The sequence below is a fragment of the Selaginella moellendorffii genome, unplaced genomic scaffold (assembly GCF_000143415.4).
Source record: "Selaginella moellendorffii unplaced genomic scaffold, v1.0 SELMOscaffold_0, whole genome shotgun sequence".
Lineage (NCBI taxonomy): Eukaryota > Viridiplantae > Streptophyta > Lycopodiopsida > Selaginellales > Selaginellaceae > Selaginella > Selaginella moellendorffii.
Genome location: NW_003314261.1, coordinates 3,133,453 through 3,152,848, shown reverse-complemented (window position 1 = coordinate 3,152,848; position 19,396 = coordinate 3,133,453). Strand labels below are relative to the sequence as shown.

Genomic DNA, 19,396 nt, shown 5'->3' with positions numbered 1-19,396 from the left:
TAGCCATCCTATAAGATAGTTATTAACTCAAACTCATAATTATTAGTAGAACCCACTTTTGTGTCTTTCTTTAGTCAACCTTGAAGACCCATGTTAACTTGTACTCAAAACCTTCATTTTTATCTTGCATTGCATATAAAAAGTCAAATTCACTCTATTCATATTTTATATGCTTTTTATCCCCTCCTCAAAGGAAAAAAAATTTTGAAGCACTAGCTTCATTCAGACTTATTTTGCTTATCTTTACTCTACCATTGTCATGAATGTGATTGTAGGTAATGATAGTTATCTATTAGTGAGTGCTTTCAAGTATTCTTTTTTTACTACGATGGTAAAAAATTGGTATTACTAGTTTCTGTTATAGTTCTCTTATTCAAGCATTAGTAAATTGAGTTTAAAATCTATACTTAGTTAAATAAATATAAGGTAGAAACTCTTGTTTTTTGTTGAACATACTTAAACTAGCTTTAGTTCTCTTTTGCTTTGTCTTGAATTATCTTGACAAGAACCCTTATATATTAAGCTCTAGTCTTTTAATACCACTACATAATATCTTACTATCTTTGCCAAAACACCTTTGTTATCATGCCTTATATGTTAGTCCTATTTGATTTGATCATTTATAGAAAGTGTCTAAATCTATTAGTGAGGCATATCTATGGAATGTAAAAATTGTTCTAATATTATTCCCACATCCAAATTCACAATCTAGTGCAATTTCATATTTAGTAAGTTTTCATAATTATCCCAAAAACTAGCTTTTGGGACTAGGGTGAAAGCCCAAAGTGTGTTTTCATATAAAGAGGGGGAGGGGGCGAGGGGGGGTGTTCTAAATGTATTCTAAGAATAGTGGGTAAATTGGACATAGCCAATTAATATAAGATATTATCTTAACTAGGTATGCCTATCTTTATTTTACATTTGTTTTAGGTTTAAGTCCAAGCTTTTGGTAGAGTATTTATATTTTTATATTAAACCACTATTAGACTTTAATTGACTCCATTTTGCATAATAGTTATGGCATTATGATGTTGTAAGGAATCAAATTCTCTGAGGTGTCATAGGCTAAAGGATCCCAAAATTATAACCAGAACAATAAAGAGTTCATCAAATAAATTGAGTCCGACACCAACTCCAAGATGGAGTTCAAGATGCAGTCTGAGATCCAAGATCGGGTCCAAGACCAGGTCTGAGCCTGGGTCCGAGATCGAGTCCGAGGTTGAATCCACGATCGAGTCTAAGACCAAATTCAAATACTAATATAGGTCATGGGGTGAAAGCCTAACATGATTGTCTCTAGAGTGGGGGTACTGCAAGGGTTCCAAAAGTATAGTAAAGATAGTGAATTCTAGGAATTAGTCTTGAAGGAACTTTCTACTAGTACTTCTAAACTGACTTAAAGTTGGGACTAGGGGTTAGAGGCTTTGGGTGGGAGTGAGCATGGACTTAGGTGATGCCAAAGAAGTTACCTAAAGAAGTGATCAAGAGCAACTCCCACTCTTGGAAAGGAAACCAACTGTAATACTCTTGGCTCATGTGGAATGATGCCTCACTTGAGTACTATACAACTTATTAGTCTTCACTCTTACTTAGGGGCTTGAGCCATCCTTTTGGGATGGAAGTGTAAACTTTAGGTGTATCTTTTACTTTGGGACCTCAAGGGGAAACACTATAGTGTAATAGTTTGATATGGACACCTATATAATGGATGCATGGCTAGGATTTAGAGGTCTTATGATCAACAAAAGGATGTTAGTTTGGTGTGCTTAGCTATTTGTGCTTGTAGGGAGTGTAATTGAACTTCAAGTCTAATCTAACCCAGAAAGGTGGATTAAGAAGGAATTTAAGAATCTGTGGATGGATGGTTAACATTTTGTCCTCTTATCTAAGGGGAAGTAGCATATAATGAGAATCACATCTTGTGTGCTTAGGGTTTGTATGCAATAAGTAATTGAATCCAAGTAAGACTAAGTAGAAGTTGGTACAATAAGTGGGAACCTTGACAATGGAACATAACTAAGGCCAAGGTAGTAGTGGTAGGATAGATGAGGAAAGTTGACAAATTGAAAAGGAAAAATATATAACTTGCAAATGTTCAATATTTTAAAATTGTTTCAATGTCACTCTATGCTTCTATATTTTCACTCCTTAGGTTGTATGATTAGGATTTTGGCTTTATCCCTAGAAAGCTCACACAATATAATACAAAAATATATATATCAAAATCTATACCTAGGGATGCATGTAAATCTATAATACCCAAATATGGACTTATTTGGATCACTATTTTTATTTTTGTGTATGCAATAAGACTAATTGTCCACTCTCATTGGATAGTACATGCTAAAATACATTTTTGTAAACCAAATATAGCACACATAATTTCACTCTTTAATTATAGTGACTTACCATAGGATAATAAAATTTTAACCTTTAAATATGTGGGTCAAGGGTAGTGGAGTGGAACTCAAGTTTTAAAACTTAATCCCACTGAACAATATAGGATGGATTTTTTTTATACACAATTTGCATGAGTTTGTGTTTGGTTTATAAATGAGACATATTAACAACTTAAGGTTAAATTTTGAGTTGGAAGGATTAATATTAGCTTATAGGTGGTTACCATGAGTTATTCTATATTACTATGGGTAAAAGTAAATCTCTCATAGATTTATTATGAATGGTGAATAAGCTAATCTGTAATTTTTTAACACAACACTAATGGATTCTAATTAAGCACGATTGTGAGTGGATTAATAAAGAATCTAGAGTTTAGTCTATTGGTTCAATTAATCATCGCTATGCTCTCTCATACATTTTTCTTATATTAAACTGAAGAAAGTGCAAGTGCAAGCTTGAGATTTAAGTGAGTTAAAATTGAAAAAAGAGTTATCAAAGACAAAGGGTCAAATATATAAATCATCTTCTTTTCTTAAAAATATGATTTGTAATGATGCATGTTAGTTATAACAATTATACAAATGGTGAGTCATATGATAGATAGTGATAAAGTTTTACTATTGAAACGCTTGAGTTACAATAATTAATTCTTTTTCAAAGACCTTACTCTTTAAGTAGCTTAGTATTTAATTAGTTTTCAGTTTAGTAAGAAAAAGAGTAATATGAGTTTGTCTATATTGTGAATGAAGTATATAGTGCTAGGTGTTGTAAATCTCTTTTAATAAAGTGGGGTATTTATGTTGTATTTTATCAAATAAAATTGGCACTTGATACTCATGTAATTTTCAAGTGCTGATATTAATGTTGTTTATGGTATTGCTTGATTGATGAATTAGTTAATGTGATTTTTATATTATATTTTAATCACTTGTCCTCACTCTATTTTTGGGGTTAAACACTTTACCATCCCCTTTAACCCCCTCTTCCACAGAAAAAAAATTGGAACGTTAAGATAAAAAGGAGAAAGAAAGAAAAATTAAGGAAGAAACATTGTGAAAAAAAATGGAAAAATAAACAATAAAAGAAGAATTTTTACCAAGCTTAAAAAAAAAGGGATCTCTTGTTATAAAATACTTCGGTTACCATTATATAAGTATAAGATTCACACTACTCAACCTCCTCAATACACAACTCAATAGTTTAAATATGAAATTTAATTGAAAAGTATATACTCTCAAGAGAATATATAAACTCCTCAGTAGTAATGGTAAAATAAAGGCTTTCAATGGGACTTATAATCAAGAATACACACCAAATCTAAAAGTTTTACAAAAATGACTCAACCCTTGGAACAAAGAAATACTTAACATTATAATTGATCAAAAACTTTGTCAAAAAAACAAAAGTAAAATTCTTAATTTCACAGCATGTAACCTCACTATAAATATAAAAAGGTGGTATAAGCTAAAAAAATAAGAAAAGGTTGGGAAGAGCAAATCGTAAAGATAAAATATCAAATAACAAATTAAAGGATTGATACCTATCTTACGAAATCTTTAATTTATCTTGGTATATATATATATTAGGTATTATGCAATGAGTATTGAAAGATCAAACTCAATATTGTGGGGGTTCTCAACACTAGCAAATGCAAACCAATAACATAAGTTTTTCATTAAAAAAAAGCAATGAACATTAAAGGGAGAGCAAATTTAAGCATATTGATAGCTAAAATTTTAAATTTTACAAAACGCTAATACAGATCTAGATTTAAAAGAATATAAAGGATTAAAAATAATAACATAAGTCCCAAATGCTATAATAAAGCACTGCCAAAATATTTACCCTTTAGGAACAAATTTCAATGCCACCAATGCGAGTATATTAATTAAGGTTTACACCCATCCTTTTAAGACTAAATTTAGTCAATCCATTTTTGTTAATTAGTATAATACCTAAATATGTGTAAACTGAATTAACTAAAATTAAGAAAAATGTATTATTTCACATCCTTAAATTATAGAATGAATAATTTGGTTAGAAAACTTATAGGATAAAGTTTTTAAAGCTTAAATATCAACCATAAGATAATAATTATGTAATTATATTTATATTTATATTTAATCCATAAATTATTATTTCTTATAAAAATAAATCTAAAAGTGATATAAATTGTTAAAAAATTAAAAAGAAAAAATAGAAAAAAAAATTCTTTATCTTTTATTTCAGTTGTTAGTTTCATATTAAAATCTTTTAGTACTCTATCAGAGTCAGAGCTACTTCTCAGTTTTGCACGAGTCTCCTCAGCATCTGCAAATAAAGAAATTAGTGAAAACCAATCCAGCACACTTAGAAAGCTATCTGCATTCCTGTTGATGGTCATGAATAGTAAAAATGATAACTGATTTTCCGGCCTTGAAACAAAAGCAAGACTTTCTTACATTTCCACGCAAAGCAGCTTAAGGATTGGATACCTTTGGAGAGGGAGTTGTCTGTAAGTGGACTAGTGTCAGCCATGCAAGGGTTATCCCAGTATGTTAGCGTTATTGTCGAGCTCCAAGTTCCTATAAAACATAGCCTTTTGACAAGCGTAGTAAATCTTGGTCAAGATCACACTTCTAGTGGAGGCTGTGGATCAGACAAAGAAGCAAGCATGATGAAAAGCTGGAAAAAAGAGAAGAAGAGGACGAAATGTACCTTGCTTGGTCTAGGAGAATTGGAAGCGTGCGATCTTTGATCTGTAGCCATACAAAAAGCTGCCAAAGTCACAAACACGACAAAGGTTAAACAAAGAAGTAGCTATGGAAGGAAGGACAAGAAAAAAAAGAAGAGAGCATCAGAGCGCAAGTGAGCAGCCATTTAGCAAAGGTTTGCTTGTCCTTCTCGGTGATTTGTTTGCTCATCACAGCCCAAGAGACTAGAGCAAGCAAAATCAAAGAGAAGAAAGAACCTATAAATTAATTATATACCTTTTGTGAATCAGAAGCTAAGCATTCTCGTATTTGTTAGATTCTTCTCTCGCAAATTCCTCTAGAAGTTGCCAACTAGCTATCACTCATGGTTCTGGAGAATCAAGAGAAAGTGAGTGATCAACACAAGATCACAGAGCACTCGCAAGAACAATAGAACAAAAACTTATATGTTTACATGGAAGTGCATGTATTGATTGCCATAAGTATGTCATTGCGTAACTCGGAAGACAGAGAAACTAAACTCTCAAATTGTCTTGCATCACTTGTTTCTGACCCGGTTGAGTACCAAGCTTGACCTGTTCGTAAAACCAAGATCAAAATCCATGTCCTTGAAAAGTATAGCCTACCCTCAACATGACTGATCCTGCTAGTGTTGGCACTTCAATGGTTCCACCCATGGCAATGGCGTCAAATCCAGGACAATGCCAAATCAGCATTAACTATAGTTCTGGAAAAGGGAGAAAGAATGAGCAAGAAGAACAAAAAAGTGCCACTACTTCTAGAAGTTCGTGGGATGACAATTGTGCCTGGGCATACATAAGAAGAAGAAGAAGAAGAAGCTAAGGCATCCCTGTCTTTCAAAAGCACAATCACCAATTTGCACGGAGTGACCCCACTAGGCATATAAGATCTTTAAGAGACCATGACCAATTGTTCACCTGCAAGATCGAAGCCAAGCTCTACAATAAGCTAAATGTGGAGAACACGATTCTAGAATTCACACAAGAGCAGACTGAGATAAAATCCCTCCAAGCTAACGGGGCTGTCCAAAATTTGAGTTGAGCTCATTTTAAGCCATCTTCAAAAACGTTCATTGACTTTAATTAACTGTCATTGACTTTTTGAGTTTATGAGATGAAAAGTAGTACAGGCTTCCAGCGAACAAAGAGAGGGATGACGGTAGAGCTCTTGTGGGCAACAAACACAGCATGGGTGGCAGCTGCACTCACGCCGATTGTCAACCGTCTCTGGACCACCAGTTTGCCGGAGTTATGGATGATCAACAGGGTTGTGCATGTACATGAACAGGGGACCAATTATCACTGTGTCTAGCATATTCACAAAAATCCTTGCCCGGGTATGGGCGGAGGAAATTCAAATCTCGAAGCAGGTTTTCAGAGACATCACTCGTGCCTGGACCACCTGCTTATGAATCAGGCTAGGCCACAGCAAAGTCTTCATATTGTGGTTTGTGGATTTTGCCCAGGTATTTGACTTGGTGCCTCGCAATCTCCTCATTGAAACTATACCCTAGATGTTTGCTGGGGGAACAGTACCTTCAATGATGGGTCTGCTATTGCCTGCTTTGACATGTTGGCACGATTCTGCATACCAGCGGGTATGCGTCCAAGACGCAAGTCATGATATTTGGCAATCCATCATCTCGTGAATGCCTCTACAACGGGGAATCTGTGGTGGAAACCATCGAATACATGTACCTCGGCTATACAGCATCAGCAGCGCGCATGGACGCAGGGCATTAAAGCTGCACAACTGGGTTATTACAGCCTCCAATCTGACTGTCACAACAATGCCATAACCAATTCTAAGGCAAAGCGATCTTTCTATATGGCTGTGGTGGTCTTGGTGGCATTGTACGCCACTGAGTCGGGGCTCCCATGCTACATACGGGATAGGACTTGAACATCCAAGAGCTACATGCCTACACCATCATGGTACTGGAAAGCTGTTTGCTTCCACTAGAGATCCTGGCATGGAAACGAACTATTGCTCTGGTGAAGGCATTGCGCAGGGACCCTCGGGAAAAGCTAGCCTCTTGAGCGATGGAAGATTCATATATGAACGAAAGGGAGGATGGTGGCATGAACTCAAAGCATGGACCGAACAAGGCCTGGATCTGGAACTGGTGGTCTCCGACCCACTCGATGACTACTCAACATGAATGCATCAAGCGTTGCACCAATGGCTAGCGGTGCCACTAAATATGACATCTATTCAACCCCACAGGTTAGGCTGCGTCGCACCCTGGGTGAGGACGACCCTGGCTACCTATTGCCGTGGGGCACATCGACTGCAAGTAGAGCGTGGCCGCCATATAGACTGCATATACCTCACAATCAACTCAACAGGCCAAGGACGTAAATTTTCTTGCAACTTTTGCGAGCTTGCAGTCCACGACAGAAATCTCCGCTCCAAAAGGTCGACCTCTGACCGCAAAAACTAAACATCACCAAGCTTTAATAAACATCACAATGAAAGTTCAAGATTGTTGTTGCACTCATAGAACCATGCCATGGAGGAGGCAAAGCCTAGGCTCAAGATAATGCTCGATGATATTGTGTAGCACAGTCGTGTTCCTCTGAATCCTCTCATTGTTTTGTTGTTGTCTCTCTCTCTGCTCGCTGGAAATTACTGCGCACCTGCCAAGTTGCCCAGACAATCGAGACATTGGGCACCACAAGTGAATGGCCAATGGCCAATGCGGAGATGCCGGAGAGGTCGTGGACGAGCATGATCCCGGGAAGAAATCTTGTGTTGTGGTTGACGGAGGCTTTGGCCCGAAATTCACAGGGTGAGGGAGTGATACCTTATTGGTCTGCATTGCAGAAGATGAGTCAGTGATTCTTTTGATCAAGCACCTGGGAAGGCGTCATGATCTTCGCGATGGATTCAATCTCCTGGAAGCGGAATTTGGACTTGACCAATCTTATAGTTATGATTTATTTAATTAAAAATCACATCTTAAAAGCATAAAGAAGAGAATATCCATCCTCTTTAGAAACTTCAACAAATAATCAAGGCCATCGATGGCACGCATTTGCTAGGTGGAGGTATGTGATTTCGTTGAGAGGATCCAGAGTGAGAGCGTGTTGGGCTGCTCGAGCCCCGCTGTGGATCTGGTTGATCTGACTCATCGAGCTTCCCAGCAGGCACAGCCAGTCTACAGGCTGTGGCTCCGATGGCATGCCCTTGATCACACTCTCAGCAGCCGCTACATCTCCAGCTCTAGCGATGGCATCCAGGAGGCAAGAGTAGTGCTGTTTACTTGGTTGTAGATGGTGATCCACAACCATGGATCCAAAGCACCAGTAGCTCAGGCTAGCATCTCCCGCGTAGCTAAATCCAATGAGCATGTTGGTGAAGGTGGTCTCGTCGGGGCTTACACCCTCCATGGCCATGTCTTGCAAGAGCTGCCTAGATGCCTCCACCTGGCCTTTACGCGCATGGGCTGCCACCATGGCGTTCCACGACACAGTGTCGCGCTGCCACATCATCGCCAAGAAAGCCCGAGCCCGCTCCAGGTGGCAATGCCTGCAGTATGCCGACAGCATGGCATTCCAGCACACTACGTCCCTCTCCGCCACGTCATTGAAGAGCTGGCAGGCCTGCTGCACATGCCCAGACGCGGCAAGCCCGGTGATGGTGACGAGGCAGGACACCGTGTCCCATTCAGGCAGGCCATCCAGAAACGCTTTAGCGGCACTGGCCTGGCCACATCGGCAGAGCCCAGCCAGCATGGCATTCCACGTCACTTGGCTCCAACAGGGCATGGCATGGTAGAGACTCCAGGCATGGTCCAAATGCCCTTCAACGGCATTTGCAGAAACTATGGCCGTCCAGCAGAAAATGTCAAGCTCTGGAGCTCGATCAAATACTTTAATGCTGTCTTCCAGTTTTCGATTTTCTGCCATTGCGTGTAGCACTGTTGTAAAGGAGATGAGATTGTGCTGGGGCATGGATTCGAAGAAACTTTGAGTGTCCCGCAAATGCCCGGCTCTGGCATAGACGTTGAGCATCGCAGTGGCGGAGACGAGGTCGTGTTCTTCCATGTCCTTCTCGTAAATCTCCCGGGCCTCGCTCACCATCCCCTCGCGCGCCAATGCCGCCAGCATTGTCGTGGAGGAGACGCCATTCCACTCGGGGATGGAATGGAAAACGTCCCGCGCGGTGCTGATCTCGCCTTGGCGCTGCGTGTACGCCGTGAGGAGGGCGTTCCATGCGACGAGATCGCGAGCGGGCATGGCCTGGAAGAGGTGCCGTGCGCCCTCCAGATCACCGGCGCCGGTGTAGGCGGAGATGATCGACGCCCAGGAGAAGGCGTTCTTGGCTTCGTCCGGGATGAGGCGATCAAAGACGAGGCGCGCGTTGGCGATGGCGCCGAATCGCCCATACATCTGGACGAGGAGATTGCAAAGGAAGACGCGATTGCCATGGCGCAAGACGAGGCGGGATTGCGCGTCCTGGAGCTCGCTCACACTCCTACACGATCGAATGGCTAGAGCCTCGTCACTATCGCGCATCTAAAGAATTGCAACCTGTAGAATATGCTAGAATTTAAAACATTTTAACGGTAGCGATCAAACTTGGAGAGTAACATCGAAGCCCACGATTGTGGCTCTGTTGGTGTTCGATGTCGTGTTGAGTACTGCAAATCCTCGAGCCATTCGAAACTTTCCAGTGCCTCCGATCACCGCGATCTCGCGCTCCGCTAGCAGGAACCTGTCCGCGCCATGAAAGCTTATGGTGCTGCCATTCTCACTCCCGCGGCTAAACACCGCCGTGAACGTCAGGAGCAAGCTGGAGCCGTCCAGCGCGCTGATCATGTAAGTCCCCTGCGCTCTTCCAACCGGCTGCGACGCGGGCGAGGGGCCCTCGGTGAGCAGATCGTCGATCACCATCACCGCTCCAAATGCGGCTGTAGAGTTCGCGGAGCCCGCGACCCGGAGCACCGTCCTCGGCGAGAGATTGAAGTTGTCGTGCATATAGAACTGCATTCTGGAAGGCGCGGCATACCCCCACTGAGCTAGCAAGAAGATCGAGAGGCCAAGCACTGCCGCTTGGAGCACCTCCATTCTCTCGAGGACTTCGATCTGGACTGCCGCTCTCCTGAAAGCATGAAAAAACCAAGGCTTTAGAAACGTCTATAAAAAGCAGAAGAAAATCAAAGGTGGACTCACCAGTCAGAAGCGGGCACCACTGTCGCGCACTAACGAAAGAATGAGTCATAAAGAAGCGACTGGAAAGCGAGAAAGCGGGCGAGAAGTGGGAAATTATTTTACACGAATTTACCGTCAGAGAGCCTCCACCTTCCTCCTCACTGGAAGGTCAAGAGCAACAAACCAACAACCTTTCTAGACGTTACCGACAGCCGATAACGCAGCACGCAGAACTCTAGCTCGCTTCTAGCTTAGCCGGATTCGTTGACCGGGATAGATAACATGTTTGTCGCGAATCTGTCACAAACCTGAAGCTCAGTCCGGGACTTCCACGAGTTTTACAAGCCTTACCTGAGGATTCAGACGATAGAAATTGGAGTCGGGGTCCTCCCATTCATCGGGAACGATGCTGCTCAAAGTTTCTCCCTTTTGCACAATGTGATACCTGCGGGCTTTGAGTCAGTTATCGCTGCGTAGAAAGGCCAAACATGTAGAGTATACCTTTCTTTGATTTTGGAGGATCCTCTTCTACACGGGACAAAGCAGGAAAATGTTATACTTTGGATTTATATAAAAATACGACTACCTTGGCCACACAACGATGGCACCAGCTACAACAGCTGCTCCACTCAGGACCTGCGAGGGACCAGCGCATAAGATGGGAAGAAGTGAGAAAAATTGATACACCTGCTTCACGAAGTTCTTTACACCCCCGGACACCTTCCTATGGTTTGCCGGAGAAGATGAAGGAGAGGAACTGCCCGAGCTCGAACTCTTCAAACAATGCGAAATCACGTCAACACTCAAAGAGAATTTCTTTTCCAACCTCTTGTTCCAGGGGTTTGTCCGTTGCAGCCATCAGTTCTGGATGTTGAGCCGCCGAAAGTTCTCTCTCAATTCTGTGCTTCCTCCCGTGTTTTAGTGACCACCTTGTACCATGCTCTGATCCCGGAGGACTTGCATGCCTGACCTTGGAGGTACGCCTCCAAGGTCCCAGCTCCTTGGCTCGCCAATCCTCAAGCTTCTGTTTGACTGTTTTCTGCGAGTGTTTCACTTGATCGCGAAACTTCCCTTCCTCTTGCGAGTGCGTCTTCGATCTCAAGCCTTCCTGTTTACAGGATCCGGCCTTCTCACTCGATCGGTCTAGATTTTTTATCCACTCGTCTGCTTTAGCTGCTTTGGCAGACGTAGATTTGTCGATCTTACTCTTCAGCTTCAAGTCCTCCAGCCACTTACTATCTTCAGCTTTCTCCACACCAGACTCTGCCCTGTTCTCGTGTTGTCTTCTAGACAGCCAGTTGAAATTCTGCGATAAAGTTCTGAGTGAGATTCAAAAGAAACAGAGAAACGATACCTTGCGCCTGCTACTATCAGAATTAGCCTCAGCCGCAGCGGGATTTGATGCTGGAGTTGCAGTGTCAGTAGCAGTGGGAGCTGTTACATCGCAATGTTTAGGAGGAAGATCCGGCTTCAAGGTAGTTGCCAGCTCGGGTTTTGGACCAGAATGTTTCCGTGATAATTCCTCAACCTTTTCCGTTCCACGGCCAGAAGCATCTTCGTCGTCGGGCAGACCACTGCGAGTACCCGCTTTGGAAATCTCTTGTGGAACAGTATCCAAGTTTTCGGCCTCCTCGGAACTGATTTCAGTGATCTTAACGTTAGAGACAGGTGCTCGGCGAGACTTGAACGACTGACCGAGTCCTTTCCGTTTCTTCGTGGCTGCCAATCTCTGCAGATGAACAAGTTATGGAAGTTACCACAGATCTGTTTGTATACCATTGCTTCGATTTTTCTTCGCTCCTCCTCCGATAGCACGAAGCTGACTTTTACGTGTATGCGACCACCGGCTTTTAAAGCAATGAACGAATCCTGAAAGCCTTTCTGTACAATTCCAGGCGTCTCGAGTTCTAGAAAGAAGCAAGAGTTAGCAAAACTTCGTTCCCACTCTCCAAAGCTTACCAGCTCTAGCAACGACATCTCCTTTGCTATCCAATAAAGAAACCAGAAGGTTGTCCCGGAGATTAAGCACAGGACTAGAAAAAATCACGAAGTATGTTAAAGAGAGAAGTGAGCCACTCGAATGAAAACACGTACAACAGATACTCCAAGTTCCAAGGCTGCGTTCGACCATCTTGTGGCTCTACAGACGATGTTTGAAACTCTCGCCTTCCAACAGAAACTAAATAATGAGGAGTAAACAAACAAATGGTGAGAAGTGAGAACGAAGAAACGATGAAGTGAGGAACATCGGACCTTTCACAGCGACAGACTTCCCATCTGTTTATGAAAATATAGAACACCATAAGAAATCGGTGGAGGAAAGCTGGACGAATCAATTACCTGTGACAGTGGAAGGCAAGTCGATCGCTTCCAAAACTGCAAGCCACGAAAACAATAAATCACTCGAGCTGATTCTTTCAAAGAACAAAGAAGAAGAAATAATCACCAGCAACACGTATGTTTCCTGGCATTTTTTCGCCAGACCCTTGTCAGTCAGCTGCTGGAATCGAAAACTTGTCTAGTGCTAGGCAAGAATGCACTACATCTCCTGCCATAAGCGACACAAATCCCAAGCGCCGGAGGAAAATGGGAGACGTGAATCGCCCACTTCCCCCTCTTTCCGATCATCCGCCGGCGCTCATGAGAAGCAACCTAAAACCTCGAATTCCCTCACGCGCGCGACGGCGCTGCTGGCAGAGATCCCTCGCGCCACCGCATCCACGCGCACCGACTGATCGCTCGATCTGCCCTAGCTCTGGCCGCGAGAAAAAATGGAGGGAGAAACAAAGAAAATGAGACGAATAGCGCATTGACGGGTGACGGGCCACCGCAGCCGTAGATTCCCCCACCGATGGGAATATTCTCCGCGATGTCGGGCCTCAAATTTCCTGTGGTGGCTGTCAGCCGTGCCAAGCGAATGGTACTATAGATTTTTCTTTTCTCTCCTTTGTAAAGATCAATGTATTAATCAAAGGAGGATGGGGACAAAGGCGATCACCCAGAGGATCTTTTGGAATAATCTCGGCATCGTCTCGCTGCTAGAAGCACGGGGGGTAGCGCGTGGGAATTCTTCACTTTGGGCTGGCATTTGTCTTGACACTCAGAATCCATGTTACTTGTCACCATTATCTCCCACAGAAGGAAACCCTGTTTTTAGGGTTAGGGCTAATGTAACAATGTAATTTTAAAAGGTGTAAAGTTCGAAATTAGGGCTATCAGAAGAATGTTTTTAAGGGTTTAAAGTTGGGAGTTTAGGGTTCTTACTTTAGGGCAGGAAGCAATGAGCGGGAGCCCGCTTCTGGAACCGATGAGGAGGCGCAAGTCTGGATCTCCAGCGGCGATGGTGGAATCGCTAATGCGCCCGGAATCGCCATTGCGGCCCAGGGTTTTGGCGCCGCTCTTCACCAATGTGGCCCTGTCCGAGGAGAGAGGTACGCGAGCTGCGACCGCTGGCAGCGACGATTGTTCCCAGAATGTGGATCCCGACGAGTCTCCTTCCAAGGGGCTGTCGCCGCATTCTCTAGCAAGGCTTGTGCCGAAGGATGTGGCGAAGCTCGCAGCGTCCGGGAGAGGCCGGGATGCGCTGCTGGGTATGGTTGATCCGCAGCCCGACTGGACGCTGGGCGATCTCAGGGACGAGCTGGAGGAACTGACGGAGAAGATGAGCGGGTCGCGGCTTCGCGAGGAGGGGGACTTGCGAGAAAGTGAAAGCGTTCCTCAGCAACGGTATGGATCATGTCTTTAGTATTCGTGAATGAGCGTTGTGTTGGTGATCATAGATTGTGTGCATTGTCTGTAGCTGGGGGCTGAGCGAAGAAGTAGCCGACTTTAACAGGATCAGCAAACCTTTCGTCATGCGGCTCGATGATGAAGACTTTGAGAGCTCGGATGACGATGACGATGATGAGGAGGAGGACGTGTTCAGTCAAAATGATCCGGGACGTGATAGACAAGCTCCTGTTGTCCACAACTCTTCAAGGTTGGTTGCGAGATTTACTTTTCTTCTCTTGGTTTAAGGCAAAAATTCACAGCGTTCGACAGGGTTCTAACGCATAAATCTCCATATGACGAAGACGCCATCTTCTTAACTACAAGCAAAGTAGAAGCAGCTCTTTTTGAAGCTGAGCGATTGAGAATTCTTCGAGTCCAGGTTGGTTTACACTCTTCTCTAATTGGTGTTAAACGTGATCTTAGGAGGAATTGAGACAAAAGAGGTTTCAATTAGAATCCGCTCTTTTGGAGGAGACACAACGGTCAGCTGAAAAAATTGCACAAGTTATGAAAGACGAGGAGGCGAAATGCGAGATGACTCGTCGAAGTGATAAGCAGTACCAGCGCTTAATGTGTGTGTGCCTTCTCTTGTTTATTTTTCTGAACGGATATTGAAATGCGGTTTGGCAGTGCCGAGCAGCGTGATAAGCACCTATCAGCATTGCAGCGTGACCATGAACAACGTTCTCAAGTTGAAGAGCGGAAAATTAAAAAAGACGAGGAGGCACAGAGAAGAGAACACTCCGTTCGAGAAGAAATGGAACGGCAACAGAAAGCGAAGGCTGACGCAGAGGTATTCTTTTCAGGGTTTTAGCTTTAGGCGCACACTGACGAGGGGTTTAAAGATTGCAGCAGCTAAGGCGGCTGAAGCACAGCGAATAAGAAAACTGGAGGAACAAGTGGCAGCCGAAGCTGAAAAGAAACGGCAAGCCGAGGCTGCCCAGAAAGCTGAGGCAGACCGAAAGGAGAACGAAAGCGCGAAACCGTCGCGAGGAGCGCCTCAACTAAGAGTCTCAAAATCTGCAGCGGACAATGAGATGGGAAGAAAGAAGATACTCCAACAACTAAATGAAGCTTCAAAGTCATTGCAGGCGAATCCTGTGTTGAGGAAGGTAGAGTTGCTTTTTCTCTTCTGTTTTTTGGATGATGAGCAAATGGATGTTTTTCCCCAGAACCTCAAGGCTTTGGGATTTCAAATAGGTAAACTGTGGAATCAAGTTGCCGCTACAGAGGAGCAAGTGAGGTACAAAAACAACTGTAGTTTGATCGTCGTAATGCTTTTTTGTTTTGTTTTTGTTCTTGAAGAAAGGTGTCAATGGAGTTTTTGCAGCTGGCGAACAATCCTCAAAGCCAGCCTTTTGTCGTTTCAACACTAGCGTCGAAGGTTTTACACATGATATCTCGAGTTTCACAGCCTGACGCGGTCGAATCTTTTGCTGGCAGCTTATGTCTCAGTGTGAGGCGCAGGTCTTAAGGGCCCCGTCATATGCCTTTGTGTTCGCTCGAATCGTCGTTAACGTGTCAAGTCAGGTAAGTAATCCATACCGATGTTATCGAAACTGGACTTGATTTCTTCTTCTTGGTAGCTTCCGGTTGTCATGGACGCTGTTCTTGCGCATCTGAATGTGGTGTGTATTTTGACTGTTCCAAAGTACTTCATGTACAAGAAGGTAACTTTCTCTAGCTTCTTTTTCCCCTGGTACTAACGGATGAGAATTGTCAGGGTGATTACGAGAGTGACAAGAGCTATTACAACATGCTGGGATTTCGCGAGGACGATTCTGGCACTCTGGAGACGGCAGATGATTACGTTGCACGGATGACTGCGTACGTAACTCTATATGCCGCCATCACGCAGACAGGAGGAACAAACGGGCACGGCATTGCAAATGGATGGAAATGGTGCGCGCAACTCCTCAACCATCTTCCCGCAAATCGCTACAGCGCGTCCGCTTTGTTTGCTTTTCTCGAGGTTGACTGCTTTTTGTGCCACAAGTCTTTACTTTATTTCTTTCTTTTGGTGTAGACTGCAGGATTCCGGCTCTACCAGTCGTATCCAAAGCCTTTCATGAAGCTGATGAACACCATCGTGACAAGATTCGTTCCACTGCTCCAGAAGCACAACGATCCGGATGCTCGCTCCGTGCTTAACCGGCTCGAGACTTACCTGGGAACGAAACAGTTCACCAAAAGGCCCAAAGACGAGCTCACACAGCAACAAACTGTCTCGGCAATCGCTCTCAAGGAGGCGTCGTGGTATTAAACGAGGTACACATTTACAAAGAGGAGGAGAAAAAAGAGAAACGAGGATACCGAAGTAGGAAAAAAAGGAGAACCGAGGAAACTAAGCGAAGAAGGAAAGAACGACCTCCCCTCAAGCCGGTCTCCAGCCAAAGTGGCTCACGATTGCGAAGTAGAGGCAGCTGAGGCCGATGTAGAGCTTCATCCAGAGGAAGGAGGCGACGAGGTATCCTAGGACGAGCGTGAACGCCGCTACTCCGGTGAAGTTTGCCAGGGACTTGCTCGTCGGGAGCTTGTCCTCGATGCTTCCTCCGGGAGAGAAGTAACCCTTCTTGATGAAGGAGCTGAGGAGCTCGTCCTTGCGCTCGTACGCCTTGTACAGCCACGACGAGCACCCGTTTCCATCGGAGGGGATTTGCTCCACGGGTATGCGCCGGATGTGAATGTGGACTTCGGATGGATCGATTCCAAACAGGTTGTCGATGAAGAGAGGGCAGCGGTTCTTGTAGCCGATCGTGAGATCGTAGACTGGAAAAAAAGAAGAAAGAAGTTAAACTTTAAAGCCAAAGTTTTTGGATGGATGATGCTTGCCTGCGTCGAGAGAGCTGCCAAGGTTCTTCATGCACGATTGGAATCCTTTGGTCTTTGGCATGAGTACGTGATTGAGCTTGCGCAAGCCTTTCTTCTCGGCGAGTTCCTGGCCAGCCAGCTTCTTCTGCTCCCTGCGCGTGTCGATCGATCAAAACGTTACTCGAAACAAAGAAGGAAAACACAGGAGAGAAGAACTTACGTGTAGTCAGTTCCTTCCGGGAAGAGGATCAACCAGAGAGGATCCCTGGCGTCCTTGAAGCTCGAGAGATAGCGCTCCATGAGGGGCTCGTCCACCTCCCACTTCCTCTCGATGAGGAGAAACTCCATCACGTAGAGCGCCCAGCCAAACACGGGGAGATCGCGGACGCTGTTCTTGACCACGTACTTGACGTGCCCAATCCGGCCCTTGCGCAGCGCCAGGTTCCAGATGTACATCCAATCCACCTCCGTCCTGTGGTTGCAAATCACGATCGCCCTCTCGCCGCCCGGGACGCGATCGCCCGAGAAGACCACCCTCGTCTCGTTGATGTTCTCGAAGAGGAAGGGCCACATTGCGAGCCAGTGGCCGAAGAAGAAGGCGACGAGCTCGCGGCTGTGGTGGCGGCTGAAGATCCGGACGAGGACGCAGCAGAATGGGGCCAGGAAGATGAGCATGAAGAAGGCGGTGGAGAGGAGGACGAGGAGGCACGCCAGGCCGCGGACGATCCGGAGGGGAGTGAGCGGCGCGTGGCGGGGGCCCTGGCGGAGGAGGAGCTCGTTTGGATCCGAGGGAGAGAAGGACGAGTAGCCGCCGCCATCGCCGCCATTGACAGACTCGCGGATCTCGTCCGAAATATTGTCGCTCGTCACCGCCGCCGGCGTTCTTGCGCGATCCTGCTCGCCATTGGCGCTCGAAAGCGGCGGATTGCGATTCATTCCCCGGCTGCGGTGATGCGCGGGAAAATTCTATGCCAATTCTAGCGCCGGACTCACCGATCGGGGGAGTGGACGATTCCCACGCCTTGCGCTGCCGCCGCCCGGACCTCCGTCCTTCATTCCCAAAGAACGAGGGTAAAAAGCTTCGGGGGTCCACATTTCTTACGACCTCAAGAACCCTAAGGACAAACGAACACGTTAAAGCATATTCCCACATCCAGTCAAAGGTCAGTCAAACTTGGAAAGGTGATACGTGTGAGGTTATATGTGTGAGGTGGCATGCCATGTGCTAATGTGCCAATGTTTCAAATGTTAGGTTGCAAATTTGGACCATTGACGAATATTCCACAGGAAGTGATTTAGAAACGGGCACAAACATTACCAGTCCCAGCAGTCAAGAACATCTCACATGCACACTTTAAACACAATTATTATAAGAAAGGGCTCCTTTAATCGTCCTCCTCATTTTAAACCAAATGTCGTCTCTTATTAGCAAAGATCCACAGGAATATCCCGGTCAATCTAGTGACGGCTTGCGTGCATTGGTCATTGCGAAGCTATTTCCATGGCACCTTGCCTCGGGCTTGCTTGCATTACTTACGTAGCTGGGTCTTGATTCCGTTTTCCCTGTGATCGCGGTGTCCAGGATATCATTTTCAATGAGTTTTTCGTGGTCGACGCCCAAGCGTGCCAACTCAGCGAACTGCACGATCGGTTCTTGGACGGCCTTGTTGGTAAGGATCTAGGGTTATGGGATCTGTGGATGATCCGGCAAGCAAATCTAAGGGAGGAGAGGAAGTATCTGTGGAAAGAAAACAAGAAGCTGCGGCAGAAGAGGAGCAGCTTGCCTCGTTGAACAGAGTAAGCACTTGGCTGTGCGTGACTTGCCCTGACTTTCGCTAGAGAGTCTGGCCTGTTTTGTGCCAATAATGTGGCCCTGGCGAGATTGTATAGATAAGGAGGCCAAAAGAGCAAAGGAGGCGAGAAAATCCGAAGGCACAGAAAGTGGGCAGTAGGAGAAAGTCGGCCAACTTTGCTAGCATGGCAAAGGAAGGCAATAAGGATGATTGGGATGACTATAGTAGCTTGTTCATGGCCATAAGCATCAAGAAGCAAATCACCAACTTCCAGGATGAGGCAAGAATAGAGGTTGATTCAGGGGCAAACAAGTATATGACACACCTTAGATAATTTAGATCAGTTCTAAGAAATAAAAAGATTTTCCTAGGGGATGATCACTCACAGAAGGTGGAGTGGGCATGCTTTGCAAGACCAAGGAAAATAATAGATTTTTAGATATGGCATTGAAGGTTTAGTGAGTAAGACATTGAAAGGATTGATTTGAAAGGATTGATGTTATAGTATTAAAAGATATTTATTGGATAATCCTTTTGGACACTCTTTCTTTATTAAAAGATTGATAGTTCTTTTTGTTAACACATTTTGTTCAAATGTTCATAAATTGGGTTTAATATATATACTTGGCCAGATGAGTATAAGGAAGGATATCTAAAATTTTTATTTAGTTAAATATACTTAGTTCTTTTTTCTCTATCTTAGGTGAAAAAAAATAGAAATATAAATAGAACGAAACTAGGAATAAACAAA

The 19,396-nt window shown here is 44.4% G+C and overlaps 5 protein-coding genes across 6 annotated transcripts; 1 reads left to right on the top strand and 4 right to left on the bottom strand.

The window, feature by feature from the left end:
• Positions 1-8,128: 8,128 nt before the first annotated feature.
• Positions 8,129-9,226, bottom strand: LOC9641450 (pentatricopeptide repeat-containing protein At4g02750). Its single transcript, XM_024671819.1, has one exon. It carries the CDS (start codon positions 9,224-9,226, stop codon positions 8,129-8,131), a length of 1,098 nt encoding a protein of 365 aa, XP_024527587.1.
• Positions 9,227-9,635: 409 nt separating this feature from the next.
• LOC9655809 (dirigent protein 11) lies at positions 9,636-10,401 on the bottom strand. The gene is made up of 2 exons (XM_002960260.2): positions 10,292-10,401; positions 9,636-10,220 (listed from the first exon to the last, which is right to left on the bottom strand). The coding sequence occupies exon 2, from the start codon at positions 10,184-10,186 to the stop codon at positions 9,692-9,694; it is 495 nt and encodes a 164-aa protein (XP_002960306.1). The 5' UTR covers positions 10,187-10,220; positions 10,292-10,401; the 3' UTR covers positions 9,636-9,691.
• On the bottom strand, positions 10,369-13,056 carry LOC112345562. Of its 2 annotated transcripts, XM_024672614.1 has the most exons (13): positions 12,717-13,056; positions 12,611-12,646; positions 12,524-12,547; positions 12,365-12,449; positions 12,230-12,303; positions 12,047-12,177; positions 11,625-11,999; positions 11,097-11,576; positions 10,958-11,044; positions 10,857-10,906; positions 10,772-10,798; positions 10,622-10,715; positions 10,369-10,567 (listed from the first exon to the last, which is right to left on the bottom strand). In XM_024672614.1, the coding sequence occupies exons 1-13, from the start codon at positions 12,739-12,741 to the stop codon at positions 10,517-10,519; spliced, it is 1,539 nt and encodes a 512-aa protein (XP_024528382.1). In that variant the 5' UTR covers positions 12,742-13,056; the 3' UTR covers positions 10,369-10,516. The 2 variants fall into 2 exon arrangements, with proteins under 2 accessions (XP_024528382.1, XP_024528376.1); XM_024672608.1 differs by having other exon boundaries at positions 10,857-11,044.
• Positions 13,057-13,551: 495 nt separating this feature from the next.
• Positions 13,552-16,419, top strand: LOC9655808 (protein GLE1). Its single transcript, XM_024673706.1, has 12 exons — positions 13,552-13,996; positions 14,070-14,249; positions 14,312-14,420; positions 14,465-14,613; positions 14,672-14,834; positions 14,887-15,153; positions 15,214-15,284; positions 15,347-15,425; positions 15,485-15,571; positions 15,628-15,711; positions 15,765-16,013; positions 16,068-16,419. The coding sequence occupies exons 1-12, from the start codon at positions 13,578-13,580 to the stop codon at positions 16,302-16,304; spliced, it is 2,094 nt and encodes a 697-aa protein (XP_024529474.1). The 5' UTR covers positions 13,552-13,577; the 3' UTR covers positions 16,305-16,419.
• LOC9655807 (probable 1-acyl-sn-glycerol-3-phosphate acyltransferase 5) lies at positions 16,269-17,968 on the bottom strand. Its single transcript, XM_002960259.2, has 3 exons — positions 17,073-17,968; positions 16,874-17,004; positions 16,269-16,810 (listed from the first exon to the last, which is right to left on the bottom strand). The coding sequence occupies exons 1-3, from the start codon at positions 17,786-17,788 to the stop codon at positions 16,416-16,418; spliced, it is 1,242 nt and encodes a 413-aa protein (XP_002960305.1). The 5' UTR covers positions 17,789-17,968; the 3' UTR covers positions 16,269-16,415.
• Between the last annotated feature and the right edge of the window lie 1,428 nt (positions 17,969-19,396).

Coding starts and splice junctions, on each gene's coding strand:
- LOC9641450 (XM_024671819.1), bottom strand. CDS start 9,226: ATGCTGGCGGCATTGGCGCGCGAGGGGATGGTGAGCGAGGCCCGGGAG.
- LOC9655809 (XM_002960260.2), bottom strand. CDS start 10,186: ATGGAGGTGCTCCAAGCGGCAGTGCTTGGCCTCTCGATCTTCTTGCTA.
- LOC112345562 (XM_024672608.1), bottom strand. CDS start 12,741: ATGCCAGGAAACATACGTGTTGCTG. Junction 12,647..12,716: donor AGGAAACATACGTGTTGCTG/GTGATTATTTCT, acceptor CGTGGCTTGCAG/TTTTGGAAGCGATCGACTTG. Junction 12,178..12,229: donor AGATGTCGTTGCTAGAGCTG/GTAAGCTTTGGA, acceptor GCTTCTTTCTAG/AACTCGAGACGCCTGGAATT.
- LOC9655808 (XM_024673706.1), top strand. CDS start 13,578: ATGAGGAGGCGCAAGTCTGGATCTCCAGCGGCGATGGTGGAATCGCTA. Junction 14,421..14,464: donor TGAGAATTCTTCGAGTCCAG/GTTGGTTTACAC, acceptor ACGTGATCTTAG/GAGGAATTGAGACAAAAGAG. Junction 15,426..15,484: donor TTTCAACACTAGCGTCGAAG/GTTTTACACATG, acceptor TTTTGCTGGCAG/CTTATGTCTCAGTGTGAGGC.
- LOC9655807 (XM_002960259.2), bottom strand. CDS start 17,788: ATGAATCGCAATCCGCCGCTTTCGAGCGCCAATGGCGAGCAGGATCGC. Junction 17,005..17,072: donor CCGGAAGGAACTGACTACAC/GTAAGTTCTTCT, acceptor CGACACGCGCAG/GGAGCAGAAGAAGCTGGCTG. Junction 16,811..16,873: donor TGGCAGCTCTCTCGACGCAG/GCAAGCATCATC, acceptor CTTTTTTTCCAG/TCTACGATCTCACGATCGGC.